A 26,968-nucleotide genomic window follows, 5' to 3' on the forward strand; every position below is an offset into this window, starting at 1 on the left:
TGTGCAGGTTACTGTGCAGTCCACAGGGAGGCATAAGATTTCTTGGAAATAGAGTTACATGGGGCTATAAGCAGAACTCTCTGCAGATCCGCTGTAAGAGCAGAACTGCTCAGCAAACTCTGTGTCTTCTCATGCCCTTTTTCTTTATTAATATCAGTTTTATCAAAAGCATAGTTTCTCACCAATACTAGTTTCAGAGTTCTTATTTCTCACTGTGACTGTGAAGAGTGCTTAGTTTCCCACTTTACCTCTCATGCTTTGGGTTAAGCATACATAAGATCCTAAGTGCCCAGTTTTCTTCTCTTCCTGCAGCGTCTATCCAATGGTTCCATAGATTCTACAGATGACACCAGCCAAATCGTGGAGCTGCAAGAATTGCTTGAAAAGCAAAATTATGAAATGGCCCAAATGAAAGAACGCTTAACAGCTCTCTCTTCCCGGGTGGGAGAAGTGGAACAAGAAGCAGAAACAGCAAGAAAGGACCTCATTAAAACAGAAGAAATGAACACAAAATATCAAAGGGACATTCGAGAGGTAGGTAGCTCATAGCAGTCTGTCTTTGCTTCTTGAGTGGCTTCCCACTTGTTGCTCTGAGAAGCAGTCCTCATGCACTTCCCTAGTGGCTGGTAGTCTTTTCCTTTTGAAGACCATAATTAGGACCATTAGCCCATTGTTATTTTAGTTATGGACCTGTTCAGTAAGACAGAAATGGTTTGCTTGTCGGTTCTTTAAATATGTATGAGTGGAAAGCTATGGAATCAAGTCTCAGCTATTATGAAGTCTTTCTGAAGATGTAATGGCCTTTGAAGGCTTCATATTTTGAATCTGAATAAATGTGCATGGGGGAATGAATCATGATTTTGTATAATATAGAGTGCTCAAAAACACTGCTTTAAATTGTCTCTTAGTTCAGTTTGGGTCATTGAGTGACTGTGTATGAAGATGATATGCATAAGAATAATAGAACTTTTCTCTTTGTGGATATTATATTACTTTTTGCTAGGATTAACATAAGTGTCTACAAAACAAGGAGAAAAAAGAAAGAAAGTAAGGATCAAAAAAGAAAGAAAGCTTCAGATTTATTAAATGATATTGGAAAATATTTCATTTATAACATCAAATTATCTTACCTATTAGAATAAAATTGTAAAATAACTTTTCTTCTTTCTTATTCTTACAAAAATACAATTATTTCCATATAAGAAAATTTTGATTTTTGACATTTTTCATTTTTACATTTTCCTATGAAGCATAACTTTATATCTTTAAGTATGTATTATGTGTATAATGAGTTAATATAGCTGTCCCAATTGTTGTATCCAAATCTGTTTTTCTCTCTTCTCAAGGATGCACTATCTCATCTTCCCCAATTGACCCATTAAAGGTGACGTAATAAGGTATTATATTGATTTATGCTACTAAATGAAGGGATAAATGCTCCATCCTTTGAAGGGCTGGTAAATTTCTACTCTTCTGTCCTTGGAACATTTATTTTTTCTAGGATAGTACTATGCCAAATAGTCCTTGATGTCCTGATTACCTGTTCCCACATCTCATGTGTTTAAGTGGTTCACTCTCCTTCTCCCATCTTGACATCATCCCTATCTGGTCTCCCATTGCTTTAAGTTAATACAGGTGAATGAGCTACAAAACCACCATAGGCTCCCAGTTTCTTTTTCTACCTTCATTTTCTCTCTTCTCCCTTTCTCAGGGAAGATATATAAGCCTCTAACAGGTGTCTCAGCAAAAGCAGCCTGACATTCGCTTATGTCACACTCCCCCAATAAACCTTACTATTCAGCAGTTTCATGCATCCAATATTACTGCTTATGACTAAATCACAGAGATTCCATGAAAGTTTCTCTCAGTTCCATTCTGCATTTGATTCCATGGTAAATCCTATAATCTGTCAATTAAATGTGTGACTTCTATCTTCCAAAGTTTTCTCTAGTTTTATTTAGTCCTTATATTTGAAGATGATGTTACAATACATGACTTGGTGGGCTGACTTTGGCTTATACCTTCTTATAAATTCCTGGCTCACATTATTATTTTTAAATCTTTTAATTGCTGTTTATATTCTACTTGCAGTAATATCAGAGCCATGTAAGTTTCCTGATAAATATTTAAAATATCCTGTCTTGTTTCCTGTCATCCTACCCAACTTTGCTCAATTAAAGTGAACTCTTAAACAAGCAGGACTTACTTGATTCCATGTTCTTAGCCTCTACCTTTTGCTCAAATGCTCTTCTCACAAACGAGTGCTCTCTCACCTTGCTTTTTACAGGTACAAAGCATCCTCCATATTTTATTTCAATTTTAATATAACAATTCACATTTTTTTCTTATTTAAAATGTTCCCTTCACTGAGTCCTATTGGTTTATCTTTTCTATCTACCAGTATAACTATTGCACACATAACACCAAAATCCTTTGTTGGAGAAATGGGTACTTATCATCCTTCACTAAAATGTGTCCATGGACACAGTACTCACCATGAAGGATAATACAGTGAATACAGTGATATTTTCTCTGAAGGCCAGATAACAATACAATTTCACATAAGCTCAGGTTCATTCATACACATTTCTTCTTCATGGCTTCCTACAGCCCAAATGTATGTAACATGCAACATTTTGTAAGGAACATTACTCTCTTTTAAGTTGCTATGCCATTCCATAAACTTTTGCTCATTTTTAAGCTCTTCATGCTTGTAGTTTCAGAGATTTAGTTCTTTTCTTTGAATCTTAGCCACTCATCGACTTTATTTTTAGCTACATCTTGGAGAGAGGGTGCAGTATCTCCAGCTCTCCATTCCTTGTTGCACATTTTAAAATAACTCCTTGATAAAAATAGTGTCTAGATATAGGTGACCGAAAACCAGGTAAGACAGGAACCAACTCTGTATTGCAAAGGATCGTTTCATTAGGCGTGTATTTTAATGGGTTAGGTCTTCCCTATTGTAAGCAATTTTTATGCAAAATATAATTTAACTTTTAAGTTTCCTAATTCCTAGGATGGCATACTTTAGTTAAGGCTTAAGGAAAGGAACATATCCCATCATCTACCTCAAGCAGGCAATCAGGACAAATGTTTTCAGAGCCTGGCAGAAAATGGAAGTATAAAGGACTAGGTTTAAGTGTAAGAAGTAGGTAGGTACAATCCATAAACCACAAAAATTTCAAGAAGAAGGAAGACCAAAATGTGGATACTTCATTCCTTCTTAAAAGGGGAGAACAAAATACCCACAGAAGGAGTTGCAGAGACTAACTCTGGAGCAGAGACTGAAGGAAGGGCAATCCAGCCTGATATAGCTGTCTCCTGAGAGGCTCTGACAGTACACAGCTAATACAGAAGTAGAGGCTCACAGCCATCCATTGGACTGAGTACAGGGTCCCCAATGAAGGAGCTAGAGAAAGAACCCAAGGAGCTGAAGGGTTTGCAACCTTTTAGGACGAACAACATTATGAACTAATTACTAACCTCAGATTTCCCAGGGACGAAACCACCAACCAAAGAGTACATGGTGGGACTAATTGCTCCAGCAGCATTTGTATAGTAGAGGATGACCAAGTTGGTCATCAATGAGAGGAGAGGCCCTTGGCTCTGTTAAGGTTCTATGCCCCAGTGTAAAGGAATGCCAGGGCCAGGAAGCAGGAGTGGGGTGGCGAGCAGAGGGAGGGTGGAGGGAACAGGGGTTTGTTCTTGTTCTTGTTTTTTTTTTTGTTTTTTTTTTTTGAGGGGAAACAGGGAAAGGAGATATCGTATGACATGTAAATAAAGAAAATATCTAAAAAAAAATAAAAAAGAAGTAGGTAGGAAGTGACATCTTTGATAAGAACTCAGAAGGAGCCGATACTCACTCTTCAAACCTGGCTGTCTGCATAAAGCAGGACTTTGTCTACACACACACACACTCTTACTTACATACACATTGGGGGGAGACAAAGAGACAAACAGAGAGAAAGACAGACAAACAGCAAGACAGACAGAGAGACAGACTGGCTGACAGACACAGATGAGACACAGAGTCACAGAGAACAAGAGATATAGATGCCCAGAAGATACCATGTAGAATAAAATAGTTATGAAAGTATTAATTTTAAAGCCACATGCTTCTGCTCTGTCTTTTTGCTTTCTCAGAAAGAAATATTATATTAAACCTACCACAAGTATACTATGTTCTTTTTCCTCAATTGCCAGTAAACTCAATGACATCAATTCCATTTAGAAGAGCAACATGAGGCTCATTGAGGTAACATTACTTGTTCATGGCTATCACCCTTTTTTATAATCTATAAGAAATAACAGCACTCTAGAACCTGGGAGAAATATAAATAACATGTCCTCAAATTTTGTGTTTTTCTCACTATACTGTAATTCTCCAACCTTCATATTTCTGAGAAGGAAAGTGTATAAGAAGATGACACCTTTCACTGAAACTTCTGCAAAAATGAACTGACTAGAAAAACAAACATTTCAAAAAGTTAAAATGTTTCAGGTCCAGAGCCAAATTATCAGGACATTCTTAACCTTTTATTAACCAATTTTTATTCCGTCATCATTTCTGGGTTAGCGCCTTTGTGACGATTATGAACATCCTTTATAATGCACAAACATACCCTTAAATTTCTAACCATTCAAACCTAAGAATAACAGCCTCCAGGGCCTAGGCAGTGTAATTTCACTATGTCCTTGATTCTCCTTTCTAATGTTCTAACAACATATTGGAAAAGTGTTTTGACTTTTCACTATGTTTTATGAGAAAAATCATCAAACTGTAACCACATTTTAACATGGAATTTGGGTAATCTAAATCTGGATCTTGGTCACTTAAGTTTGGCATCAAGAATGAATTCTCTTAGTCTCTTCCAGTAGTGGGATATCTTTTCTATCTAAATAAAGCTTTACTCTATAGAAACTATCATACAAATTTCCAGCCACAATATACTACCAATTAAATAACCAGTATTTTATTATTTATCCCCCAAAGTCAAAATTATGTGAAATACCTTTCCTTAAACTCAAAGTCCTGATTTTGCTTCTTAAATATTTTTCTAATATATTGTGAATTTCTTAATATTATGAGAGTTAGATAATTATTTTTTGCTCTCTCAAATTTGCAACACAGTATGATGTAAATATAGAACAAGTAAAAGCAACTCATTGAAATTAAGGAAAAACATGGGCCATTGGAGGTGGACAACCATGGAATTACAAATTAAAATGTATTTCATTTTGTCTATTAGGAAAATCTAATAAATCTAAACTGACTTTTATAATTACATGTAGTCAATGCTTTCTGAAACAGTTTATAATTGCTTCATCAAGAATCTTTGAAGTTTCACTTTACTAGCTCTTTGTATTAATTTTCTTACAAAAATAGACGGAGGAAGACATAATGCAATTATTCAAAAAAGAAATTGTAAACTGTGCCTTTATTCTCCAATTTTTAGTCGAGAAGATATCAGCCATCCACAGAAACTAACATTTAACTTTCTATGTAGGTCTGAGTAGGGTTAAAATTTTCAGTAAAGTACTTTAATTACATTTATTTTGTCAGTAAAGCCAGCGTATCTTTCTGACTTCACATTAAATAGCTCTTCTCACATCTGAAAATTAATCAAATAAATGAATCTATAATTGCTCTCTTATATTATTTGATGCATGAATTATATTTTTAATCTACTACATTGTATTACTATAAAACTTATGTATTTATTACAATAAAAATCAAATTAATATAAACTTGCCAGTTTTTCTTTTTACATAACAGCTTTTAGGACCTAAAAAAAAAAAAAAGGTTTCTCTTTAGAATCTGCAAATAACGCAGAGGAAAAGCTATTTCTATGACTTGTAAGTTCAAATTTTATTTTTGGTAACACAGCCTGCAGTTAAAAATTGAATCACTAACATGAATCACTGAGTCAAAAATGTAGTTCCAAATCTACATACACTGACTCCTACAGGGAATGTGTGCAGTTGATCTGAGCAGCTAAGTGTGGACAGGTTTGTAATCACTAATACAAAGTATCTATTTAATGAGTGTATATTCTATTCTAGACACTCTACAAAGAAACTAAACTATTATATCATTCAACTCCTAGTAATTATATGGTATTTATTAATAAATAGAAAAAACTTCAAGAGGCTCACAGAGGGGGACAGGAGTGAGAAGGAGACAGAGACATGGAGATAGCTCCCTTGCAATCTCTTACCTCATTTTTCTCTATTTTATTTTCCTTAAATTCTGATTTTCAACCATTTGAGTATTTATGGTGGTACTTTCTCTTTTACTAAAACCTAATATAAGTCTTGCTAATTAATATATTAGGTATGGATTTTAGCTTACACTCTGCATGACTTGATCTTATATTTGATTTTCCATTGTAATTATATGAAAATCACATTTACTGTAACTATTATTCTTTGTGAATAATTTTCACAATTGATCCAATCAGTAGTTTTGTATAATATTTTCCATCATGTACAACTTTCTGTTTTTCTAGAATCTTATAAGTTAATTTTTATGTTTATTCTGTTACTTGTTTTTAAACCCTTGGTTGAATCTTGCCATACTCTCTAGCAGTTTGACAACAAGTCCTTTAAATTTTCATTAATAAACAGAAAGAAATTGCACCAGTTTGAGTTTTATTTCCTTGGAACCATCTCTCTTTCCTCTGTCTTCCTTCTCTTGTCTGTAGCACTTTGTGTCATGACTTGACACAATGTAAACTCACCTCAGAAGACAGTGTTAATGAAGGATTCTCTAAATCAAGTTTCCCTGTAAGAATGTCTGTTTTGGAAGGCACACCTATTTGAGGCTGCCCCCTTCTTTAGACATAGGTCCCTTGATTGTAAGAGAGGAAAAATCTAGCTGGGAATACACAAGCATACAAGAATGCTAACTCTTGATTGTGGATGTGATATGGTTAAGTCCTTCATATTCTCCCTTGACTTCCCTAAAACAGTCAAACACAACTTGGAATTATAAGCCAGATAAGCCTTCCCCACTCCACATTACTGTTTGTCAGGATATTGGTTGAAAGCAACAGAAATGAAATAGGACAACTGTTATCTTAAAACTTTAAAACTAAAAAAGGAGCAATCAATGACTCTAAAGGAGAGCCACATTGCTAAGAGTGATTTTCTTTGGATAATGGTGGAAAAGTCATCTAAACTTAAAAAAGGAAATAAAGATTTATACGTAAATAGTCATATTTGTAGATGGTGAAGAAGAAAGGATTGTCCTTTATGGGCTTTTATTTCTTTTGGAAATTTGGAAGAAACACTGCACATTAGGAGTTACAGATGAGCTCTGGATTCTAGAGAAAGCAAGAATTATGGGGCTGGTGAGATGGCTCCTTGGTAAGAGCACTGACTGCTCTTCCGAAGGTCATGAGTTCAAATCCCAGCAACCACATGGTGGCTCACAACCACCCGTAATGAGATCTGACGCCCTCTTCTGGTGCGTCTAAAGACAGCTACAGTGTACTTACATATAATAAATAAATAAATCTTTTAAAAAAGAGTGGAATAATATGATATAAACCCTGATAATAATGTAAAAAAACTCTACAACCACCCTCAATTCCTTATGATCCTAAATATATTCTGCTCAGTTCCAATAACATTACTTGTGTTCATATTTTCAGAGCTGATAATTTGGCTCTGGAAAATAATTGTGGTGTTCATTTTCCTGGGAAAGAACTTCTCTTCTGAACCTAGATACTCTCTGTCATTTATGTAGGGTTGAGACCCTGTAGGCTCCTCGCTGTCTACTTCTGCATGGTCATTGGTGTCATCTTTGCTCAGCTCATATCTGGAAAGTCCCATTGGAGAGACTTTATGGATATACTTTCTGACATTACTTGGAGACACAATTTCACAGAAAACTCCCTGATCTTCTGTCTCTTTCCAACTTATGCTCCTTCTCCTGCAATCTTCACAGAGCCTTAGGTGCAGAATTATTTTGTAGATGTTTTAGTTGGGCCTGGGTACCACAAGTCTACATTTTGACCAGTTGTGGTTTTCTGTAGTTCTCTGTGTCTGCTGTAAAGAGAAATTTCATCAGTGAGGGCTCAAGACAACACTTAATTTGTGGGTATACAAACAGATATTTATAGATTGATGGTAGGAATTATGTTGGATTTCTATATTAGTGGCTGTATATGCTCTTCTCATAACTATGACTTGACTAGCACTGCATAGATTTTTAAAAATATTTATTATTTTTATTTTAGTTGTATATGTGCTGATTTGCCTAAATATACATCTGTATACTTTGTGTGAGCAATGAGTTGTGGAGATGTTACTGAAAAGGATGTTAGATTCTCCTGAAATTACAGATGGATCTTAGATATCTGCTTGGTACTGGGAAACAAATATGGTCCCTCTACAAAAGCAAAAAGTGTTTTTAGGCACTAAGCCAACCCTCCAGCCCTCTGATGGATAGATGTCTTATGGAAGATAGCTATAAAATGATGGTAACCAATTTAACAATTTCCTGGCTTTTAACTCTACCCATATTTTTACTTCTATGGATTGACAATAAATAAATTTACCTGCCACTTAACTCTACAGCAGGGAGTTTCTTTGCACTCTTCAACATTAGAAAGTTCCCAATTAATCTGTTATAAAAATAAAAAAAAACTCATGATAAAAATAATAAATATATATATGGAAAATTTTGGGTTTAATTTTTCAAGACAGGGATTCTTTCCTTGTTTAGTTCTGCCTGTCCTAGTCCTCTATGTGTAGACCAGTCTTGACTAGATTTCAGAGATCTGCCTTCCTCTGGCTCCCAGATATTGTATTTAAAGATGTGTGCCACCAATCCTGGTATATGATATGTGGAATTTTTGAAATGCCCTTGAGAAATGTGTCTTTACTTGGAGAAAAATAGCCATATATATATGGATGGATATGTATATACACAGATATATATAGATAGATAGATAGATAGATAGATAGATAGATAGATAGATAGATATAGATATATAGATATATAGATATATCCACTTGAGTAAGAAAACTACTTAGGTCTACGACTCTATGATTTTCTTTTGTGTTTTGCCCTGATGAGGATGAAATCAGAGACTTGCACATGACTTTTACAGTGTTATTTACAGGCCATGGCTCAGAAGGAAGATATGGAAGAAAGGATCACAACTCTGGAGAAGCGTTACCTGAGTGCTCAGAGAGAATCTACCTCCATTCATGACATGAATGATAAACTAGAAAATGAGTTAGCGAACAAGGAAGCCATTTTGCGACAGGTTCAGTATCACTGTTTTGAGCTTGATTTGGTCTATGTATATGTTCTCCCCATTTGCATAAAGAATAAATTAGAATTTTTTAGCAGATGAATAGTTATAGTTTAAAACTTAAGATAGTACTAATGAAACACATTTTTATTTTATAGTTTATTTTTAACAAAATTAAGAAATCACTCTTACGAAAATAATAATATTGCGACTACTGACTATGAATCTTATGAAGCAGCTCATACGGAGTTTGCTTGCATTACTTCACCTAATTCTAGCTACCACCTACTTACTTAGTTGCAGTCATCCTACTGAACACTCTGTTGATTAGAGACATGACTACTTCTGCAGGTCACATACACGGAAAATGACAGGCTGGAAGGTTTACCCAGCCCTAAGGCAAAAGAGAAGTTGCAGCCTATAAGTCAATGGTGGTTATCACCCTTCTTACAGAAATGTAGTTTCAATCAAATATACACTCCTAATTTTTGGCATAGTGTTACTGTGCATTGAGTAAAGATTATCCTTGTATTATGTAAATGCAGATATCTGTGGTTCTGTATCCACCTGCAATCCAGGCATGGAATTGTAATGCCTATTCTATGAATCTCTTGTCTGTGCAATGTTGTGCAAACATTGCTCCACAATTGTCTCTGTTTCATGAGGGAAAAAGCTGATCAGTCAATGATGGAGTAGTGGAAACAATAGGTAGGACTTCTGATCCCAGCCAGAGGAGGAATAGAAAGAATAGGAGAGTTTTTCCACTAGGTCCATGAGCCTCTGTGAGAGCACACAAGGAGCAGTGAGACCCAAATCAACACGAAAATGCAAGAATCTTGGGGATTTGGGCTGGAAAATAGGTAGACTAGTTTAGAGGATTAGAATAGATTAATGTATGTTCTGTTATTGTGCCCGAAAGCTTTTTAAAATAAATCTAATTGTCCATGTCTCAATAATTTCGGAGCTACACATGTTAGAGAAAAATAATGACCAGTCTTAAATTTCCACTAACATCTTATGATTTAATTGTTTTAGTTTTTGTTTGTTTGTGTGTGTGAGAACACCATAGTGGAGGAATTGAACCAGAAATCCTATAAGGCACAATCCTAAAATACTATTTGTCCTATTCAAAGGACATGTTCATCCAATCTCTACAGAGTGAACTTCTGTGCTACTGTATTCTTTATTTTATTCCAGTCTAAAACTTTGATTTTCAGTATGCTTCTTGTTGTGGTGGTGATGGTGATGGTGGTACCTTGCAGTATTAATACTCTTTTATTCTCTTTGTTCAAATTCATACTCATTAGAGATTTCTTTTCTGTTTGTGCCAGTGTCAGGATAGTTGTTATTTTATCATCTAAAAATTCACTAATTAAAATTGACAACACATGAACTCATGATAACTCTGTTTACTTAGCACAGTTAAGGATGGTAATAGTTGATTTATTTAAGACTCCAAGAACAGATGAAGTACAAAGTTGATAGACTTGCTCTAGCTACACTAACTCCTGACTCTCTAAATGGTTCCCTTATCATTCCCATTTCAGATGGAAGAAAAAAATAGGCAATTACAAGAGCGTCTAGAACTGGCTGAGCAAAAGTTACAGCAGACCATGAGAAAAGCTGAAACTTTGCCTGAAGTAGAGGCAGAACTGGCTCAGAGAATCGCAGCCCTAACAAAGGTACTGCACTAAACACATGTGGTCAGCCTAGGAGTATTTGCAGAAATAACTGGCCATCAAAGTGGGGTCTATAATTCCTCTCTTCAGGTTATGTGAAAGTTATATTAGTTGGACCTTTGTTGTCTCTGTCTCCTAACATTTTCTTTCCTTATTGTATATAGCTTATTAACCATGACTTGAATGATTGTTACATGAGTAAAAAGATATCCTTGCCTAATTTAATATTAACAAAAAAATGAAAAATATCATGTTGTTGATAGAGTAAATTTTCTATGGTAGTTTTTGAACATAATAATAATAATGGTATATAAAATCTCAACAAAGATCTATGAAATACAGCAATTTAATCAGCTTTGTTTAAGTGGTTTCCTACTGGAACAATAAGACGTATAATAACCATTGATTCCAATTATATTGTACGATAGTGAACATTGTTAGAAAAAATGTAAAATATATCATTGAAAGCCATTCAGTCACAAGATTTACTTTTGTGTTTTCTTCTGAAAGAAATATGAAATTGGAAATAATGTACTATTGAACTGTTTTTCCATAGTGTGAACTGTATGTTCTAAAACTGTTTGGTATTACATATTATAAAGCCATTCAAACAGAGCCATTTGGTACCATGGGGGACAAATAGAAATCACATCCATTTCACTTGAAAAGTATTCCTTTTGTCACTAAATCCTGATTTGTTTTATGTCAGTTGAAAACTCCACACACATTCTGAATGTTCATATGACCGATGTGGTTTTCTAAGTCCAGTAGGCTACACAATAAATAGATACTATAAACATGTGAACTTGAAGTTACATTATGATAATGCAAACTGTGCAAAACATTTGGTTCAGTGGTGCAGAGAGGAACACAAAATCATTGTCTTTGTTAGAAAAGCAAAGAAAGAGATGAACACTTTATTGGTGTTCGTATGTTAAAATGAAGTATTTACATGAGAAATCAAATATCACATAGAGATGGACAGGGGAGAAAGCATTGAAGTATGTGGTGATTTTATAATATTAAGGTACCATATGATGAAATATTAGTCTACTAGGGAAGACTACTAAATTTATACTCTTCTATAACCATAGACCAAACTAGTAAGTCATTCTGGTAGTTTGGAAAGAAAAAGCCTCAAAATTTAGCATGTTTGATCAGGTAACTTTAGAATAGATCCTAAGTTATATAAAGCTATCCAAGCATGTCAATATTATTATGCTTTTTCTTACAAAGAGTTATTTTAAATTGCTATAATGTAGATCAACACACATACAATTGCTCAGTTTTAATCCAAGAGATACAGCCATTAGCATAAAGTTACCATTCTAAATTTTACAATTGTGAGATTTCAATAATTGTGTAAGAAAATAATTTATAAAATGGGGTAGATTAATCATCAGTATTTATATTACTGAAAAAAACATTTAGAACATTTTCTAAGGAAACACAGCTTAAGATGTATTAAATCATTGTCACAAATTAGCCATTGATAGACTTAGAATAAAATATAATTTAAAAAGAAATAATTGACTTACATGCCTTTAAGTTAGTCATAAATCATCTTTTATGATATAAAAACCTTGGAAATTGACTCCATTATTATTGCCATTGTTCTGTAAACACTTCAAGACTTTTGTTAGGATCTAGAATTTGATAACAAACAGGATTATGTACTATAAGTATATAGTATATGACATAATTAATTACCATGGTGAATAAATTTCCTCTTTATCAGAAGTCTCTGAAATTTCAGTATTTTAGACATCATTTAGCATTTTCTAAAATTCTTCTAGTTTTGCATAATTGATTTTTTGCTTCCTATGAATTTGGCTTTTAACAGTTAGTTACAAGTCCTTTCAGGTGTTTAAGACAGCTTTTATATGATTGGATAGTTTATTCTGTAAATTAAAAATGCTAAGACTATATCCCTTAACTTATGATGAGTCTATAGGTTTGTGGATGAGTCACTTCCTCTAAACACTGTGACTTCAAACCTCTTCCACTCATTCTTGAATTTTCTCAGAGAAAAACTAGGCAGTATTTCTATTTTATTCAATTTTAATTCACAGTCATTATATTGTTATTATCAGTAGTCTTTTTTATACTCTTTGTCTTTCCACCATTCTAAATGACAAAACATCAACTTAGCTTAAATCTTAGATATTTTCCTTTGAGCATTTAAATCATATTTCAGCAACTAATCAAGTATTTGATTTGACGTGTGTGTGTGTTTGTGTCTTATTTTTACCTATTTATATCTTTTGGATTTTTTTGTATTTTCTCTTACTAACTATATTCTTCATTATTTATGCATTCACATGCTTCACATAATAATTTCTGTGGCTATTTTGATAAAATCTTATCTCATTTAAAATTTCCCAATATCTACGAGTAAAACCAAGATGAACTCCTCAAGGACAAATAATAGCAGATTGATGCTTTCCAGTCCTGAGCTAATGTCAGCTGTTAAAACTGCTCTGACAGGTCTAAGGGTAACAAAACTGTAGTGTTGGTAAAAATTGATCCCAGTATTGCTTATAGATAATGACTGAATTTACTTTTTGTATTATAAGATTGTTTTGTTTTAAATCGTCTAGTTAGTGAGAGAAGCAAAGTAGGCAAAACTCATTTATTCCTTTAAGAATTCTTGATTAACAGCCATAAATAAAGCTACATTTTATGTATTTATATATAATTATCAGAGATCATTCTGGACTCCCACTGTTATGATTTGTTATATCTACTTCTCTAATTAAAGTCCATATTTCCTCAAGTAGGATATAATTCTTCTTGAATTTTATGAGCTATTTCATTTATTTAGTACTAATAAAAGTGTCAGTAATGACAAAATTTAGACATGACAATACTTTTGTTTTGAATCTGAAGTGAATTTCTTCAGTGTCTCTACATGTTCATTATTGAAGGAAAAAACATGAAAATGTTTAAGCCATTAAAGAACATGTACTTTTGAAAACTCACTTATAGAAGTTCAAATATTCACACCACTTTTTTTTATCAATCCCTTATTTACTTTTAATAACTTAAATGACTATAAAGTATACAGGTACAATTACATATTAAAAATTTAAATTACACAATTTGCACAGCCTCTTCGCCAAGTATCTGCACTTTTTTAAATTAAGACTTACAAGTATTAAATGGCATAAAATGAGTGGGAAGGAGAAAGCTCCTATATGAGACCTGGGTTCAGTTCTTCTCAGCACTCACACTGTGTTTATAAAATAAATTTATGAGGCATGAATCTCTAAAATATATATATATATATAATAAAATATAATTACATATATATATTTATATATATAATAAAATATAATTACATATATATATATATATATATATATATATATATATATTACCAACCTGAGATACACTTTATTCTTTAAAGTATCGTAGTCTGATACTTTTTGTATTGCAAAAAGTTAGCCATAAATCTGATGAAGATCACATAGTTGTAAATACTTCAATATAGCCTCTTGTAAGCCCAACATTTAAGATGGCCAGAACCAAATTATATATTAAACAGAACATAAATAAGACTGTAAATAAATAAATGAAGAAAACAACATCGTATGGTACAACTACACACAATTCTTTGAACGTTTTCACTGGTCAAGCTATGCTGCTGAAGCCAGCTGACCTGCATTTAGAGCTATATTAAATCAACCCCTGCTGCTCAATTTGACCCTGCGGGAAGGATGGACAGAGGGCATGCCCCTTCCTTCGGTTGCCCACAGGGCACTAGGCAGCATGGAAGGTCTGTGCTCAGCCTGATACCAGGCTTCTCTTAGTTTCAAGTAGTGTCCTGCCCAGTTATATCTTCTGAGAAGTTGGATAGAAGCTGTGGAACATTTAGGGGGAAATGATTACACTTTAGGTGCAGTAACTTGATAGATGAAATTCTGGCTGAGTATGAACTTTGATTCTGATAAAAATAAACTTTCTAATATATACATAGATTCAAGAAAATAAAAATCCTTACTAATGGGGATTCCAGCAGAACATAACTTTTTAAAAACAGATTTATATAATTATATGTGTGATGAAATATAGTTTAATGTAACATTTGAAATGTTAAATGTTATTCCTTAGAGTAAGTTAGAATTTGTTGTAGCGCAAATGTATATCATCTGGTCACTATTAATTTTCAGATAATGCATGAAATGTTTGCATATAGTACTAAAATAGTTTAAAATAAGTTTCACTATTTCAGCATGAGCTAATATGATGCCAAAGGATATGGTTTAGAGTTAAAATTGTATTACTGACATAAGACTGTTCTGGTCTTGTAATTGTTTGACTTGTAATTATAAATTAAAATGCTGATGCAGTGCTCTAAGTGTGCATAACAAACTAATACAATTCAGCTATCAGCAATGTCCTTGTGTTAACATTCTATACCTGTGGTTTCCTGACAGCAAGACATGTAACTAACCTCAGCACTAGGCAATCTCTAACTCATAAAGGGTCTGTGCATCCTATTCACCCTAAGGAACTATTTTGTTTCCATAGCAACAAATTAATGCAGATACACTTTGGTGTGGTCCTTTGTGTCATTTTGTTTTTGAGCATTCACAAAATTTCTTGTCCTTATGACAATATCATCGCCTAATGAGTTGAGAAGTTTTAATTTTTTCATTTAAGTTTTTAAAATTACACCTGAGGATAAGGGTAAATCAATGCATGTTATGTACAGAAGTCATCTTTTATATGGACCACTGTTGCAGATGAAACTCAATCCTGTTTAAACTGAAGAATATTCATAATAATATATACTGTGGCTTAGCCCTAACTCCTATTTCCACACACAAGTTCTTATATAATCCTGATCCAAATATGGCACTCCTGAGTCATAAGGAAGAAAGTTGAGATGCAACGTTTATATCAGGTTTTTTTCTAAGTACATGATTAAACAAAAGCTAAGATGTTCTTAAGTATCTATTAGAGAAATTCTAGTATTTGGTTTCTCATAGTTCCAGTTATTACATGTCATTTCCAGAATTGCTTTAACTCACCCTGTAAAAGTCCATTATTGCCCGCTGTCACTAACCCTTCATACCTCAGGTTCCCAGCTTTTGATTTGAGCATATCATTGTCTTCCATTTATAACCATCAATTGCATTATCTTCACCAGATACCAGAATAGTGTCAATTAAAGTATTGAATTTGCTGTCACTTTTATTTTAAGCATTCTGTACTATGTTCTGTTTGGTGTCAGTGTCTTTCGTTCTGATTTTTTCAATTTTGTCCTTCTCCTTTTCCTTGACTTGTTAGTCTGATCCAACCTCTTCTACCTCATCTGATGATTATCAATATGTTATGGAAGCTAAACTACAGGAAATGATCTCCATACGTAGGAAGGTAGTCCTACTGGACTTTACTTTCTATCGCTAAATAGAATCCATCTAAGTTTTTTTCTTTTCATTTATATAAAAGATTATGTTACTTTTATTTATTGATAATCGACCATCTGTGCAGTTCAGTGCTTCAGGAGCTTAAGATTGGACAATGGCAGGTTTGTGTTCAAACCATGCACAGTCTGCATGTTACATTTGGCTGACTTCATTGCTCATAAGTGAGTCCAGTGTTTTGCTGATGCTTGGATGGAACAGGCCCTTGTTAGCTGACACATTTCAAGCAATGCTGTTCAGCTGCCTGTTTGAAGGAAGTTTATGTTCGGAAACTAAGTTTGCAGTTGGTAGTAGCTTGCTTTACATTTTATTTCAGTTTATTTAGATGGGAAGCATTCACTTATCTTACATTTTAGGTACAATCTTTGTATTCCTTAACAGGCTGAAGAGAGGCATGGAAATATTGAAGAACGTATGAGGCACCTCGAGGGTCAACTTGAAGAGAAGAATCAAGAACTTCAAAGAGTATGCATGAAGCTTTCTCATCTATGATTCGTGTTTTTAAATTTACAGACTGCATATAAGAGGAAAACATTCTCAACCAGAAGCTGTGATTAAATCATTTGCCTATGTTTTAGGCATTTGAAAGAAAATAGTTTCTACAACTTTAATCAGAAAAATGCATAAAATTATATTCAGCATAAAACCCCAAAAACTATAAAATTAAGCGAGAATAGCAGCGAGTTGTATTTTACCATGCCAAATATATTTTTTCTCTTTTTTTCTTAACTATAAGGCTAGACAAAGAGAGAAAATGAATGAAGAGCATAATAAAAGATTATCCGATACTGTGGACAGGCTGCTGACAGAATCCAACGAGCGCCTGCAACTTCACCTGAAAGAAAGGATGGCTGCTTTGGAAGAGAAGGTACAGTCACATACAGGAAGAGAAGCACATGAACGCTTAGCCATTTTGTCTAGGTTGTAATTTTTCCTAGCCAGCTGTACTCATTCTTTGCGTCAAGCAATCAACCTACTTTTCTTAGCCTAAAAATGCTCAATACAGTCTTAGATAGTGATTAAATAATTTTAAAAAATGCTATAACATCATGTATTGTACAAATAATAAGATAATACACAACAAATACTACATATTAATATGTTTATAAGAAACAAACATATGAAAACATGCCAGAAAATATGAAATTTTCATTTATCTTCTCATTGTTTGTTAAATATAGAGGAAGAGAGAAAAGAAATATTGAGCATGGGTTTACTTGAATCTATTGCGTGCTTAATCTGACTAATAACCATCAACACTGAAAGCCAAGGCATGAGAGGCTATGTCAAGTAGAAGAGTATTATTGTTAGCGATGGAGGGCTTAGAAGCCTCTATTTCCAACTGCATTGTTTCAAGAAATGTGCTTAAGTTCAGCCTGAAATTGATTCAAAATCATGTTTGTCATGTTATTAACTAGAAACTATCACACTAATCAGAATTGTTAGAGATGCTAACCAAACTCAGAAAAAGCCAGAGATGTAAACACTAAAACTTCAGAAGCACAAATTATTTCAGAAACATAAACAGAATTTCACTCACGATCTTCTTCAGGCATTTTCAATGGTCATATAATCAGGGAAAATGTTTTAACAAAATGTTAGCAAAGTTTGATTTTTTTTTTGACATATTAGGAAGCCAAAGAATACTGGTAATAGTTGGGTAATAATTGAAGAATAGCTTAGTTCTTTCTTGTCTATAATAAAGTCTGTGAGAATCAGAGTGATAGTTCATAGGGTAATATTTATGCTGTCTATCCACCTGTAACAAAACAGTATTTCTTGTTTAAATAATTTATTTTGCAAAAGGTTTACTGTCACTTTTAAAGACTTCAATGGACCTTGGTTTCCATAGAAACCAGGGAATATATTTACCAGGGAAAGAATGATAAAAGGTTTTTGAGTGTTAGAGTATTCATGTACATATTTAAATGTTTTCAGCATATTGCTTCTTTCTTTTTTCTTTTCCATAGAATGTTTTGATTCAAGAATCAGAAACCTTCAGAAAAAATCTTGAAGAGTCCTTACATGATAAGGTATTATGGAAACACATTGTCTTATACACATTGATGAATATATTATTAAATAAATGTGATAGAAACAATTTGCATTAGACTTTAAAACAGTTTTAACTCATTATAGCAAAGCATATATTTATGTAGAAATTGAAAAGTTTTTAGCATTGAATACATTGCAAACTAGTACTCTGGAAACAACCCATGTTAGCTTAAGATCACTATTAATCAATATCTCTACTAATAAATATTATCTTGTTTTGGATCATTTTTTTAGTATATATTCACTACAGTTTGTGAGGTTATGGAAGTTATTTCTGAAATATAATTTCTGTTACATGGAATGGTGGCATTAAGTATTTTCTAGCATATTCCTACATCTGGGGCAATTGAAAATTGAAGAGAAGCATACTTTATAAACAGTGGTTTAGAATGGCAGAAGCTAAGGGCCAATCCAGGGAGAGTTACATGAGCCACAGTTGGTAATGACTACAGTATACTCAAGATATAAAGAAACTTCAGGGATTTGACATGTGACTAAAGAATCAGTCAATTGCTAATGGTCCTGCAGATCTTGTAAGCACAGGATACATGTCATACATACAATACATAGAGGTGCTTGTTAGTTTGGGAGGTGTTATTCATATGTGTAATACTTTGAACCTGAGGAGGAGTTTGGTGAGGACCAGACATTTACGTTGTAAGAGATATGGTAATAAGATGGTAACGCACAAGTTGTGAAAGCTTTAAAGCAGTGATAGTAATATGTAGTTTTTACTTCATTATACTTGTTTATTAAAATTTCATTTAAAATGCCAGCTTAATGTACATCCTCTAGTTGTGTATTGGAAACACAGCAAAAGGAATAGAGGAAGGAAAGGAGGAAGGGAAATGAAGAAAAGAAAGGAGAGTAAAAAAGAAATAGAAAGGTTGTAAAGGAGAAAGAGGAAGCAAAGAATTAAAGATCTGTAACCAATACAATAATACTGAAAATAGGACAGGAAGAGTAAACTTAATAATTTTATTGAATGCTAAACACTGTTACAATAATTTAAAAATAATAACCACATGGTTCCACCGCCTGGATGCCCATACTCTTCTGATATACACCACTATTGCAGGTATTACCAAAAGATTGCTTTGATTTATTACTGAATGGTTAATAGAGATTGTACAGAGGGGACAATATTTTAGTAGGCTCTTATACCCATTTAGTGAGCAGGTGGAGGTTGGACCTATGAAATAGCATTGAGGAAGCAAGGATGGGTGACTAGATGAAGCATCAGAATTTTGGAAGAATTCTGGAAGTACCACATGTTTAGTGAACTAGTTCTGACCATATTGTGAATCTTGGCCTTGATCCTGTTATGCAGTGTTAAGTTATTTAAAGTTCTGTGAGCTTCTGGCAAGATCCTCAAAACCTACTCCCCAGCACCTACACAATCCTACAGCTTCAGTCATCTACACAAGCAACCAACATTACAATCTAAACCTACTCGCCAACACCTACACCATCCTACAGCTTCAGGATCTACCCAAGCAACCAACATTACAAGTCATCTTCAGCAATATGTCCTTGCTAATGTCAATCTCCAAAAAGGGTATTTGTAGGCCAAACTTAATTTTTTGGTTATTATATCATATGGCTAATCACATTCACTAATTTCAGAACATCTATACTTATTCAAATGTCCACTAAAGTTACTATGATCACAAACCCCTATGAACAATGTTGTTCCCTGTCTTTTTTATTTTAGGACTTTTCTCTTTGAAATCTAAGGTATTTACACTTCTTTCTGAAGCCATTCTTGTTCAGTTCCTGGGAGGCTTATTTGATCTCACGAATTTCAACACCACTATTAACTAAGTACTTCCTAATTTCTACCACTACTGAGTATTTTTCCAGGAAGAAGATGTTGCATTTCAGGACCAACTCATGTTTTCATCTGGACACTTAAAAATTCTGATTTAACATGTTGATTTTTCTACAGTGTTACCTACCTAGCCCAAACTCACATATACCAAATACCAGTGCCACTTAATCTGGCCAGGATCACCAACATTACCATTCTGACTAAATCACATACAGCTCTCTCCATAAGTAAACATAAATAATGTATACTAATGTAGCTTAGTAATGAAATTAGGTAACCAAACAAGAAATCATTTAAATCACTTATTTATTTGACTATCTATGTGTTTTGGAGTGATATGGCAGCAGAAAAGTCAGCAATAGCTAACTCTCATGTTTATGTCATTTTTTTCTGTAGAACCTAATAGGCAAATTCTGTTAGCTCTATCATCAAAATATAGCAAAAATCTATCCGTTTTTTTCTCCAGTGAATATTCATGTCTATCCCATAACTCTGCTGATATTATTTTGGAGAACTCCACATTTTATTTCTTCCCTGCCTTCCAATTTTATGCTAACATTTCCTCAGAGCTATTGCAGTCACTGTGCTATAATGCGTCTCTGCCCAGATTTTCCCCATTTGCTCCCTTTCCTACTCGTAGTAAAAAAGCCACAGACTTTTAACGTGCATTCCTTTCTTTCAGTGGTAATTTTACTAACTCCACATCTTAGCTATGTTTTTCCTTGATGTCTCTAAGTGACCAACCCTGAGTGTCTATCCTGTCTCACCAAATACACTTCCATTTGCAATGTTTTTTTCTTGATAGGTTATTACATTTTATTCAGGATTTCTATGCAATATCATGTTATGTATCATCCTTGCATAATTCTTCTATTTTCTTCCCAAGAATATAATTTACTTATGAATTTTCTTTATTTATTGATTTTTCTACTAACACATATTAAGGAAAGGGATTGCATTCATTGTACACTAGGTACACAGAGGAAAAGCTCAATTGATATTTTTCTGAAGGTAAAATTATTATTTTATTTATTAATAATAAATTATTAAATATCATTATTAAACAAGAAATTATTTAAGCAAATTATTTGAATATCCATATGTTTCAAAGTGATATGCTAGCAGAAGAATGTGTGCCAAAGATACTGAACCTGATTAATAATTTACAAAAATGTCAAAGGAACACAGAGTAAACAGGATTGTGGTCCTGAAAATATGAAGAACATATAAGAGAAATGTCACAAATGCTACATTTCCACTGTGTCAGCTGGTTTTCTATTGCTGTGAAGAGACATCATCCCCAAGCAAACTTACTGAAGGTAGAGTTTGTTAGGGCTTCCAATTCCAGAGGTTGAGTTTATGATCATCATGGCAGGCTACCTGGAATCTAGGAGAAGCATGGTGTTATAGGCATAGCTGAGATTTTACAAGAAAAGGAATGACAACTAACTGGGATATTGTGAGATTTTGATACAACAAAGCCAACCCCCAAAGACACACTTCTAAAAAAGCCATTACCTCCTAACCCTTCCAAAAGAGCACAAGAATTCAAACATATGAGCCTATGGGGAGATTCTCATAAAAAAACAGTCTTATTGTGGTGAGAAATGAAATATAAATTTGAAAAGTCTGTAATTACTTTATTAACAGACATTCTTTCAATATGGATCTTCCAATCATAAATATACTTTACTTATTCATTTATTCACATCTCAATAAATTTTATATTTTAAGACTTTTGGCTTCCTTTTTATAATAAATTTCTGCTTCTTCTAGTCCTTTTTCTTTTACTTATTTAATATTTATTTACCTACTTATTCACTTTACAACCAACTTACTGCCACCCCTGCAAGAGACCTCTTCCCACAATCCTTTGGCCCTTCCCTTCTGAGCAGGTGTCCCCTGCCCCACCACAGTACATCAAGTCTCCGTAAAGCTAGGCACATCCTCTCCCACTGAGGCCAGACAAGACAGCTCAGCTAGAGGAACATATCCCATGTACAGGCAACAGCTTTTGGGATAGCCCCCTGTACCAGTTTTTCCACACCCACATGAAGACCAGCTGAACATCTGCTACATATGTGTGGCGAGGTCTAGGTCCAGCCTGTGTATGTTTTTTCCTTGGTGGCTTAGACTCTGAGATCCCCAAGGGTCTAGGTTAGTTGACTCTATTGGTCTTCCTGTGGAATTTCTACCTTCTTCCTTTAGCTTTCCGTAAAGAGTTCCCAAGCTCCACCCAATGTTTGGCTGTGTGTGTCTGCATCTGTCTGTGTCAGCTGCTGGGTGGAGCCTCTCAGAGGACAGCCATGCTACACTCCTGTCTACAAGCATAATAGAGTATCATTAATAGTAATTGGGGAATATGTACTGCCCATGGGATGAGTCTCAAGTTGGACAGATTATTGGATGGTCTTAGTCTCTGCTCTATCCTCAAACCCCTGAATTTCTTGTAGTCAAGATACATTTGGGGCCAAAGTTTTCTGTGTGAGTTCTCATCCCTATTGCTCCATTGGAATTTCTACCTGGATACAGGAGGTGGTCTTTTTACCTTCACTATCCCCAATGTTGTGAGTCAGAGCTAAGGTCATGCCCATTGATTCTTGGGTGCCTCCCTTCTTCCAGATCTTTGTCTAGCCCATTTTACTTTACTGATGTGCTCTTCAATCTTGATGAAAATAAAATGAAATTCTTCACTTCATTGATCAGAGATGTTCAGGGAAACAAAACTGATAGAATGAGAATCCTCTACTAGAATGGCTTACAGTCTGTGGTTCAACTAGTCCACCAAGGCTGCCTAACAATGGAAGGTACAAAAATTCAGTAGTTGTTCAGACACAAGGTTCAAAGTCTCAGCTGGTCAACAGTACACACTGGTATCCTGAAGAAATAGGCTCCTATGACAGTGAGAAAAGGACTTGCCAGGGACAGAAAGGAAATGTACAAAGAGCAAGCAACCTTACCTCTCCCATGTCTTCTATGTAAGCTGCCATGAGGAGAGGTGGCCCAGATCAAAAATGTATCTGCCCCACCTGAAAAATTTAGGATTAAAACTGGGTCTTCTCACTTCAAATAAATTAATTAAAAAAAAAAAAACTTCCTCACAGGTGAAACCAGTACTTGAATTTTAAGTTAATCCCAGGTGTAATCAAGCTCAGAAGCAAAAGAGTAGCCATCACATTCAGTTAGCTCATACAGATGTGTGGTTTAATTTAAAACTTGGTGTGACTTGTCCTTTGTATTTGAAGTGACATCTATAAGTATTCATGTTCTTAATAATCTCAAAAATTTGCAAATATTTAGGATTAATAAATACCAGGGAGATGATTTCTGTTGTCGATATATTCATTATGAAAGGTAAATATAAGTATATTTTCTGATATATCCAATGTCCTTTAATAATGTTAAATCTTGTTCTCTTTTGGGTATCCATCTATTTGCTATAATGGAATGCTGATACATTGGGTGTGACCATCCTCTGAGTAATTACTTTCTTACTTTTAGGAAAGATTAGCAGAAGAAATTGAGAAGCTGAGGTCTGAACTTGACCAAATGAAAATCAGAACGGGTTCTCTAATTGAACCCACTATATCGAGGTAACATAAAGTTAAATGTTTATTTTGGTTCAGCAAGCATTAATGTACATTTTCTTACATTTTAATGTTTTCTTACATAAAATAAGGGTCTCATATTTCTCAGTCAACATTATAATAATTTAATCTTAAACTCTAGTTTCTGAATTCAAAGATAATTTTCTAATTTATAATTCCTTTTTGAAGGCATTCTATCAAAATATAACTAATTTTTTTGTGTTCTGTATTCAAGTATATAATTAAAAGTGCATAACAATTCTTAAGTGAAAAATGAGAATGCATAGAAAAATTGCATTGTATTCCAAGAGAATATGTTAGCCTTTCTTTTTTGTTTTTATTAATATCTTTTACCTTATATTGAAAATATATTTTTCTAATATAATATATAACGATTATAGTATCCCCTTCCCTTTATGCTTCCCAGATACTCTCCACCTTCATTCCCACTGGATCCACTCCCTTTCAGAGACTCTAATTGCAAAGAAAAAAGGCTTCTAAGAGATAAAACTATGTAATATATTAAGATAAAACAAAAACTAACACATCAGAATAAACAAAGCAAAGAAATGAAATGTAAAAAGCAGACAAAGTGACACAAGGGAATATGTGTGTGTGTGTGTGTGTGTGTGTGTGTGTGTGTGTGTGAACACTTAACAGGAAGCCTTAATAATATACCCTAAGGACCAGTTCATTCTACCTCAGTCTCTCTGAGTTAATAGATCCAGTTGATTTTAGAGCATTTTTAGAGGATTGTTTTCCTCTCATACTATATCTTCTCTGGTTGTTACCCTCTTTCTACCTCCTCATCAATTGGATTCCCTGAGTCATTATGGAATACTATTCAACTTCTCCATTTTTAATGAGTTGTACAGGCGTAGTCTTCACTTATAAGGACTACTGTAAGTTTATGGAAAGAAAGCTATCTATCCCATTTAGACTTATCCCATTTAGAGCTGCGTATTCCAAGGTTTCTCATTCTCTGGATATTGTCTGGCTGTAGGCCTCTCTGTTTATTCCCCTCTGCTGTAGGATGAAGCATCTCTGTTGATAGCTGAGCAAGGAACTAGTCTATAACTATAGAAAAATGTCATTAGAGTCGCTTTGTTAGTGTTTCATTTTGAGGAAGAGTAGTGTTTGTTTTTTTCCCTAGATCAATGTGCTAGGCCGTCTCTGGTTCTTGAAGCAGCATCAGGTATGATCTCCATCTCATGGAGTGGGCCTTCAGTCAAATCAGATATTGCTTGGTTATTCTCACAAGCTTTGTTCTACCATTCTCCTAGCATATCTTGTAGGCAAGTTACCATTGTAGATCAAAGGATTTATAACTGTGTTGGTAGCTACATATTTTCTTCTGTAGTGTGCAGAGTACCTTCCTGTTTCAAAGATGCTAGCACCTGTGTGAATGCTCTATGGAAGCACCAGATCAACTTCTCCATTTTTAATGAGTTGTATGGGTGTAGTCTTCACTTATAGGGACTACTGTAAGTTTATGGAAAGAAAGCTATCTGTATAGTACTGGCAACAGCATGAGTTGTTTGTGTGTTCCCCTAGGAATACTTTGGCTAACCAATTCTTGTCTGGGCCTTCAATCTGATTTCATTGATTAACATGTCTATTTCTTCTTAATACATTCAACACATCAATATGATAGATCCATAAAATGACTGAACAAATATCTCCCTGTTTTAATAAATTAAAAATTAATATGGCAACTAAAATTGCTTTTGACAAAACAACCATTCAGTGGAGTTCAGCCAAGCTCATCTGCTCAATCTACCATCATTAGGGCAAGAAGACATGAGATGATCACTTAGTAGGTAGACGAATATTAGGATGATAGATAGATACATCTGACAATAAATGTACAATTTAAATATTTTTCTTGTTTGTTCAGAGGCAATGAAATTAATTAAGCCATATATTTTCTCAGAAGTGCAGAGTGCTAATACATGAAACTTCAAATCTATTGTTTTCCAGAACTCAACATTATTTTACTAAGGCTATTATCTTCACAAGAGCAAAAATGCCTGCTTTGCTAATATACTATGTAGGGGCACCACACAATCTGTTTGATGTATAGTATGTTCTTTGTAAAATAAATGGTTACCTACATTCCATGCTTCAAATGACTAGATAAAATGAAAACTGAAACTTTTCTGAAGGGCAGGCTAGAGAGATAGCTCAGTGGTATAAGAACATTTACTCCTCCTGCAGAGATAAGGTTTGTTTCCCTGGAAACCATGTGGTTGCTTAAAACCATATGTCACTGAGATCTAGGGGATCAGACTGCCTCTTTTGCCTTTCATTGTTAGGAGGCAAGTACACAGCACACATAAATATATGCAGACAAGACACTCATATACATTCAATAAAATAAATATTAAAAATTCCACTAAATAGTATTTTACTCTTTTCAGAAGAACTATAAATCTACACAGTATTCAATAGCTGAGTGTTTATAAATTCAAGGAAATACTGTTCTGTGACCACAAAGATACCCAAAATCACAAATATGACTAAATGTGATATGTGCTCACAAAATGTGAGAGACATAATGATGATAATGATGATGAAAACACAGAATAGCTATTGAAATATCATAGGAGTCAATGCATAGAGCAATCATTGTCTAATCACATCAAATGTATTCTAACATGTTCAAATGTCATGTCCATATTTCTATATTATTTCTCAAAAATAGTATTATAGAAATATAGAAAATTACATTAATATAGTGAGGTTTCCTGATAGTCTGACATCTTGGTATTCACCTAAAGAAAAGGTTATTGGACCCATAAAAATCAGTATCTCAGGGAACTAGGTTGTGGGGAAAAGATCATATATGTGAGGGTCTAGATTCCTACAGTTCAGATGAACATGTTTGCTATTTGGTATGGGAAATAATTTTGCATGTTCTAATTCTCATCATAGATTTTTCATATAAATATGTATAATAATATATCCAGGTTACCTCCCAAGATTTCTAAATGAATTATATCAGAAAAGAGTTTTATTGCATAGTCATATCATAGGTAGGCATTTATAAAAAAAAAAAAAGCAATACAGTTACATTGATGATCCATAAAAATCATTGCTTAAATAAATGAAAGACATT

The 26,968-nt window shown here is 34.0% G+C and overlaps 1 protein-coding gene across 37 annotated transcripts in view; it reads left to right on the forward strand.

Annotated features, from left to right (window-relative positions):
- Ppfia2 (PTPRF interacting protein alpha 2) overlaps positions 1 to 26,968 on the forward strand; it is a 446,664-nt gene that overhangs the window by 342,681 nt on the left and 77,015 nt on the right. For 23 of the 37 annotated variants that reach the window (XM_031348822.1, XM_031348824.1, XM_031348823.1 and 20 more), the window contains 7 exons: positions 313 to 534; positions 9,132 to 9,278; positions 10,814 to 10,948; positions 16,759 to 16,842; positions 17,114 to 17,245; positions 18,348 to 18,410; positions 23,765 to 23,856. In XM_031348822.1, the coding sequence (XP_031204682.1) occupies positions 313 to 534; positions 9,132 to 9,278; positions 10,814 to 10,948; positions 16,759 to 16,842; positions 17,114 to 17,245; positions 18,348 to 18,410; positions 23,765 to 23,856 (875 nt within the window). Of the gene's footprint in view, positions 1 to 312; positions 535 to 9,119; positions 9,279 to 10,813; positions 10,949 to 16,758; positions 16,843 to 17,113; positions 17,246 to 18,347; positions 18,411 to 23,764; positions 23,857 to 26,968 lie in introns of all 37 variants that reach the window. The other 14 variants (XM_031348819.1, XM_031348811.1, XM_031348816.1 and 11 more) reach the window with 1 other exon arrangement.

This window comes from Mastomys coucha, unplaced genomic scaffold (assembly GCF_008632895.1).
Source record: "Mastomys coucha isolate ucsf_1 unplaced genomic scaffold, UCSF_Mcou_1 pScaffold4, whole genome shotgun sequence".
Lineage (NCBI taxonomy): Eukaryota > Metazoa > Chordata > Mammalia > Rodentia > Muridae > Mastomys > Mastomys coucha.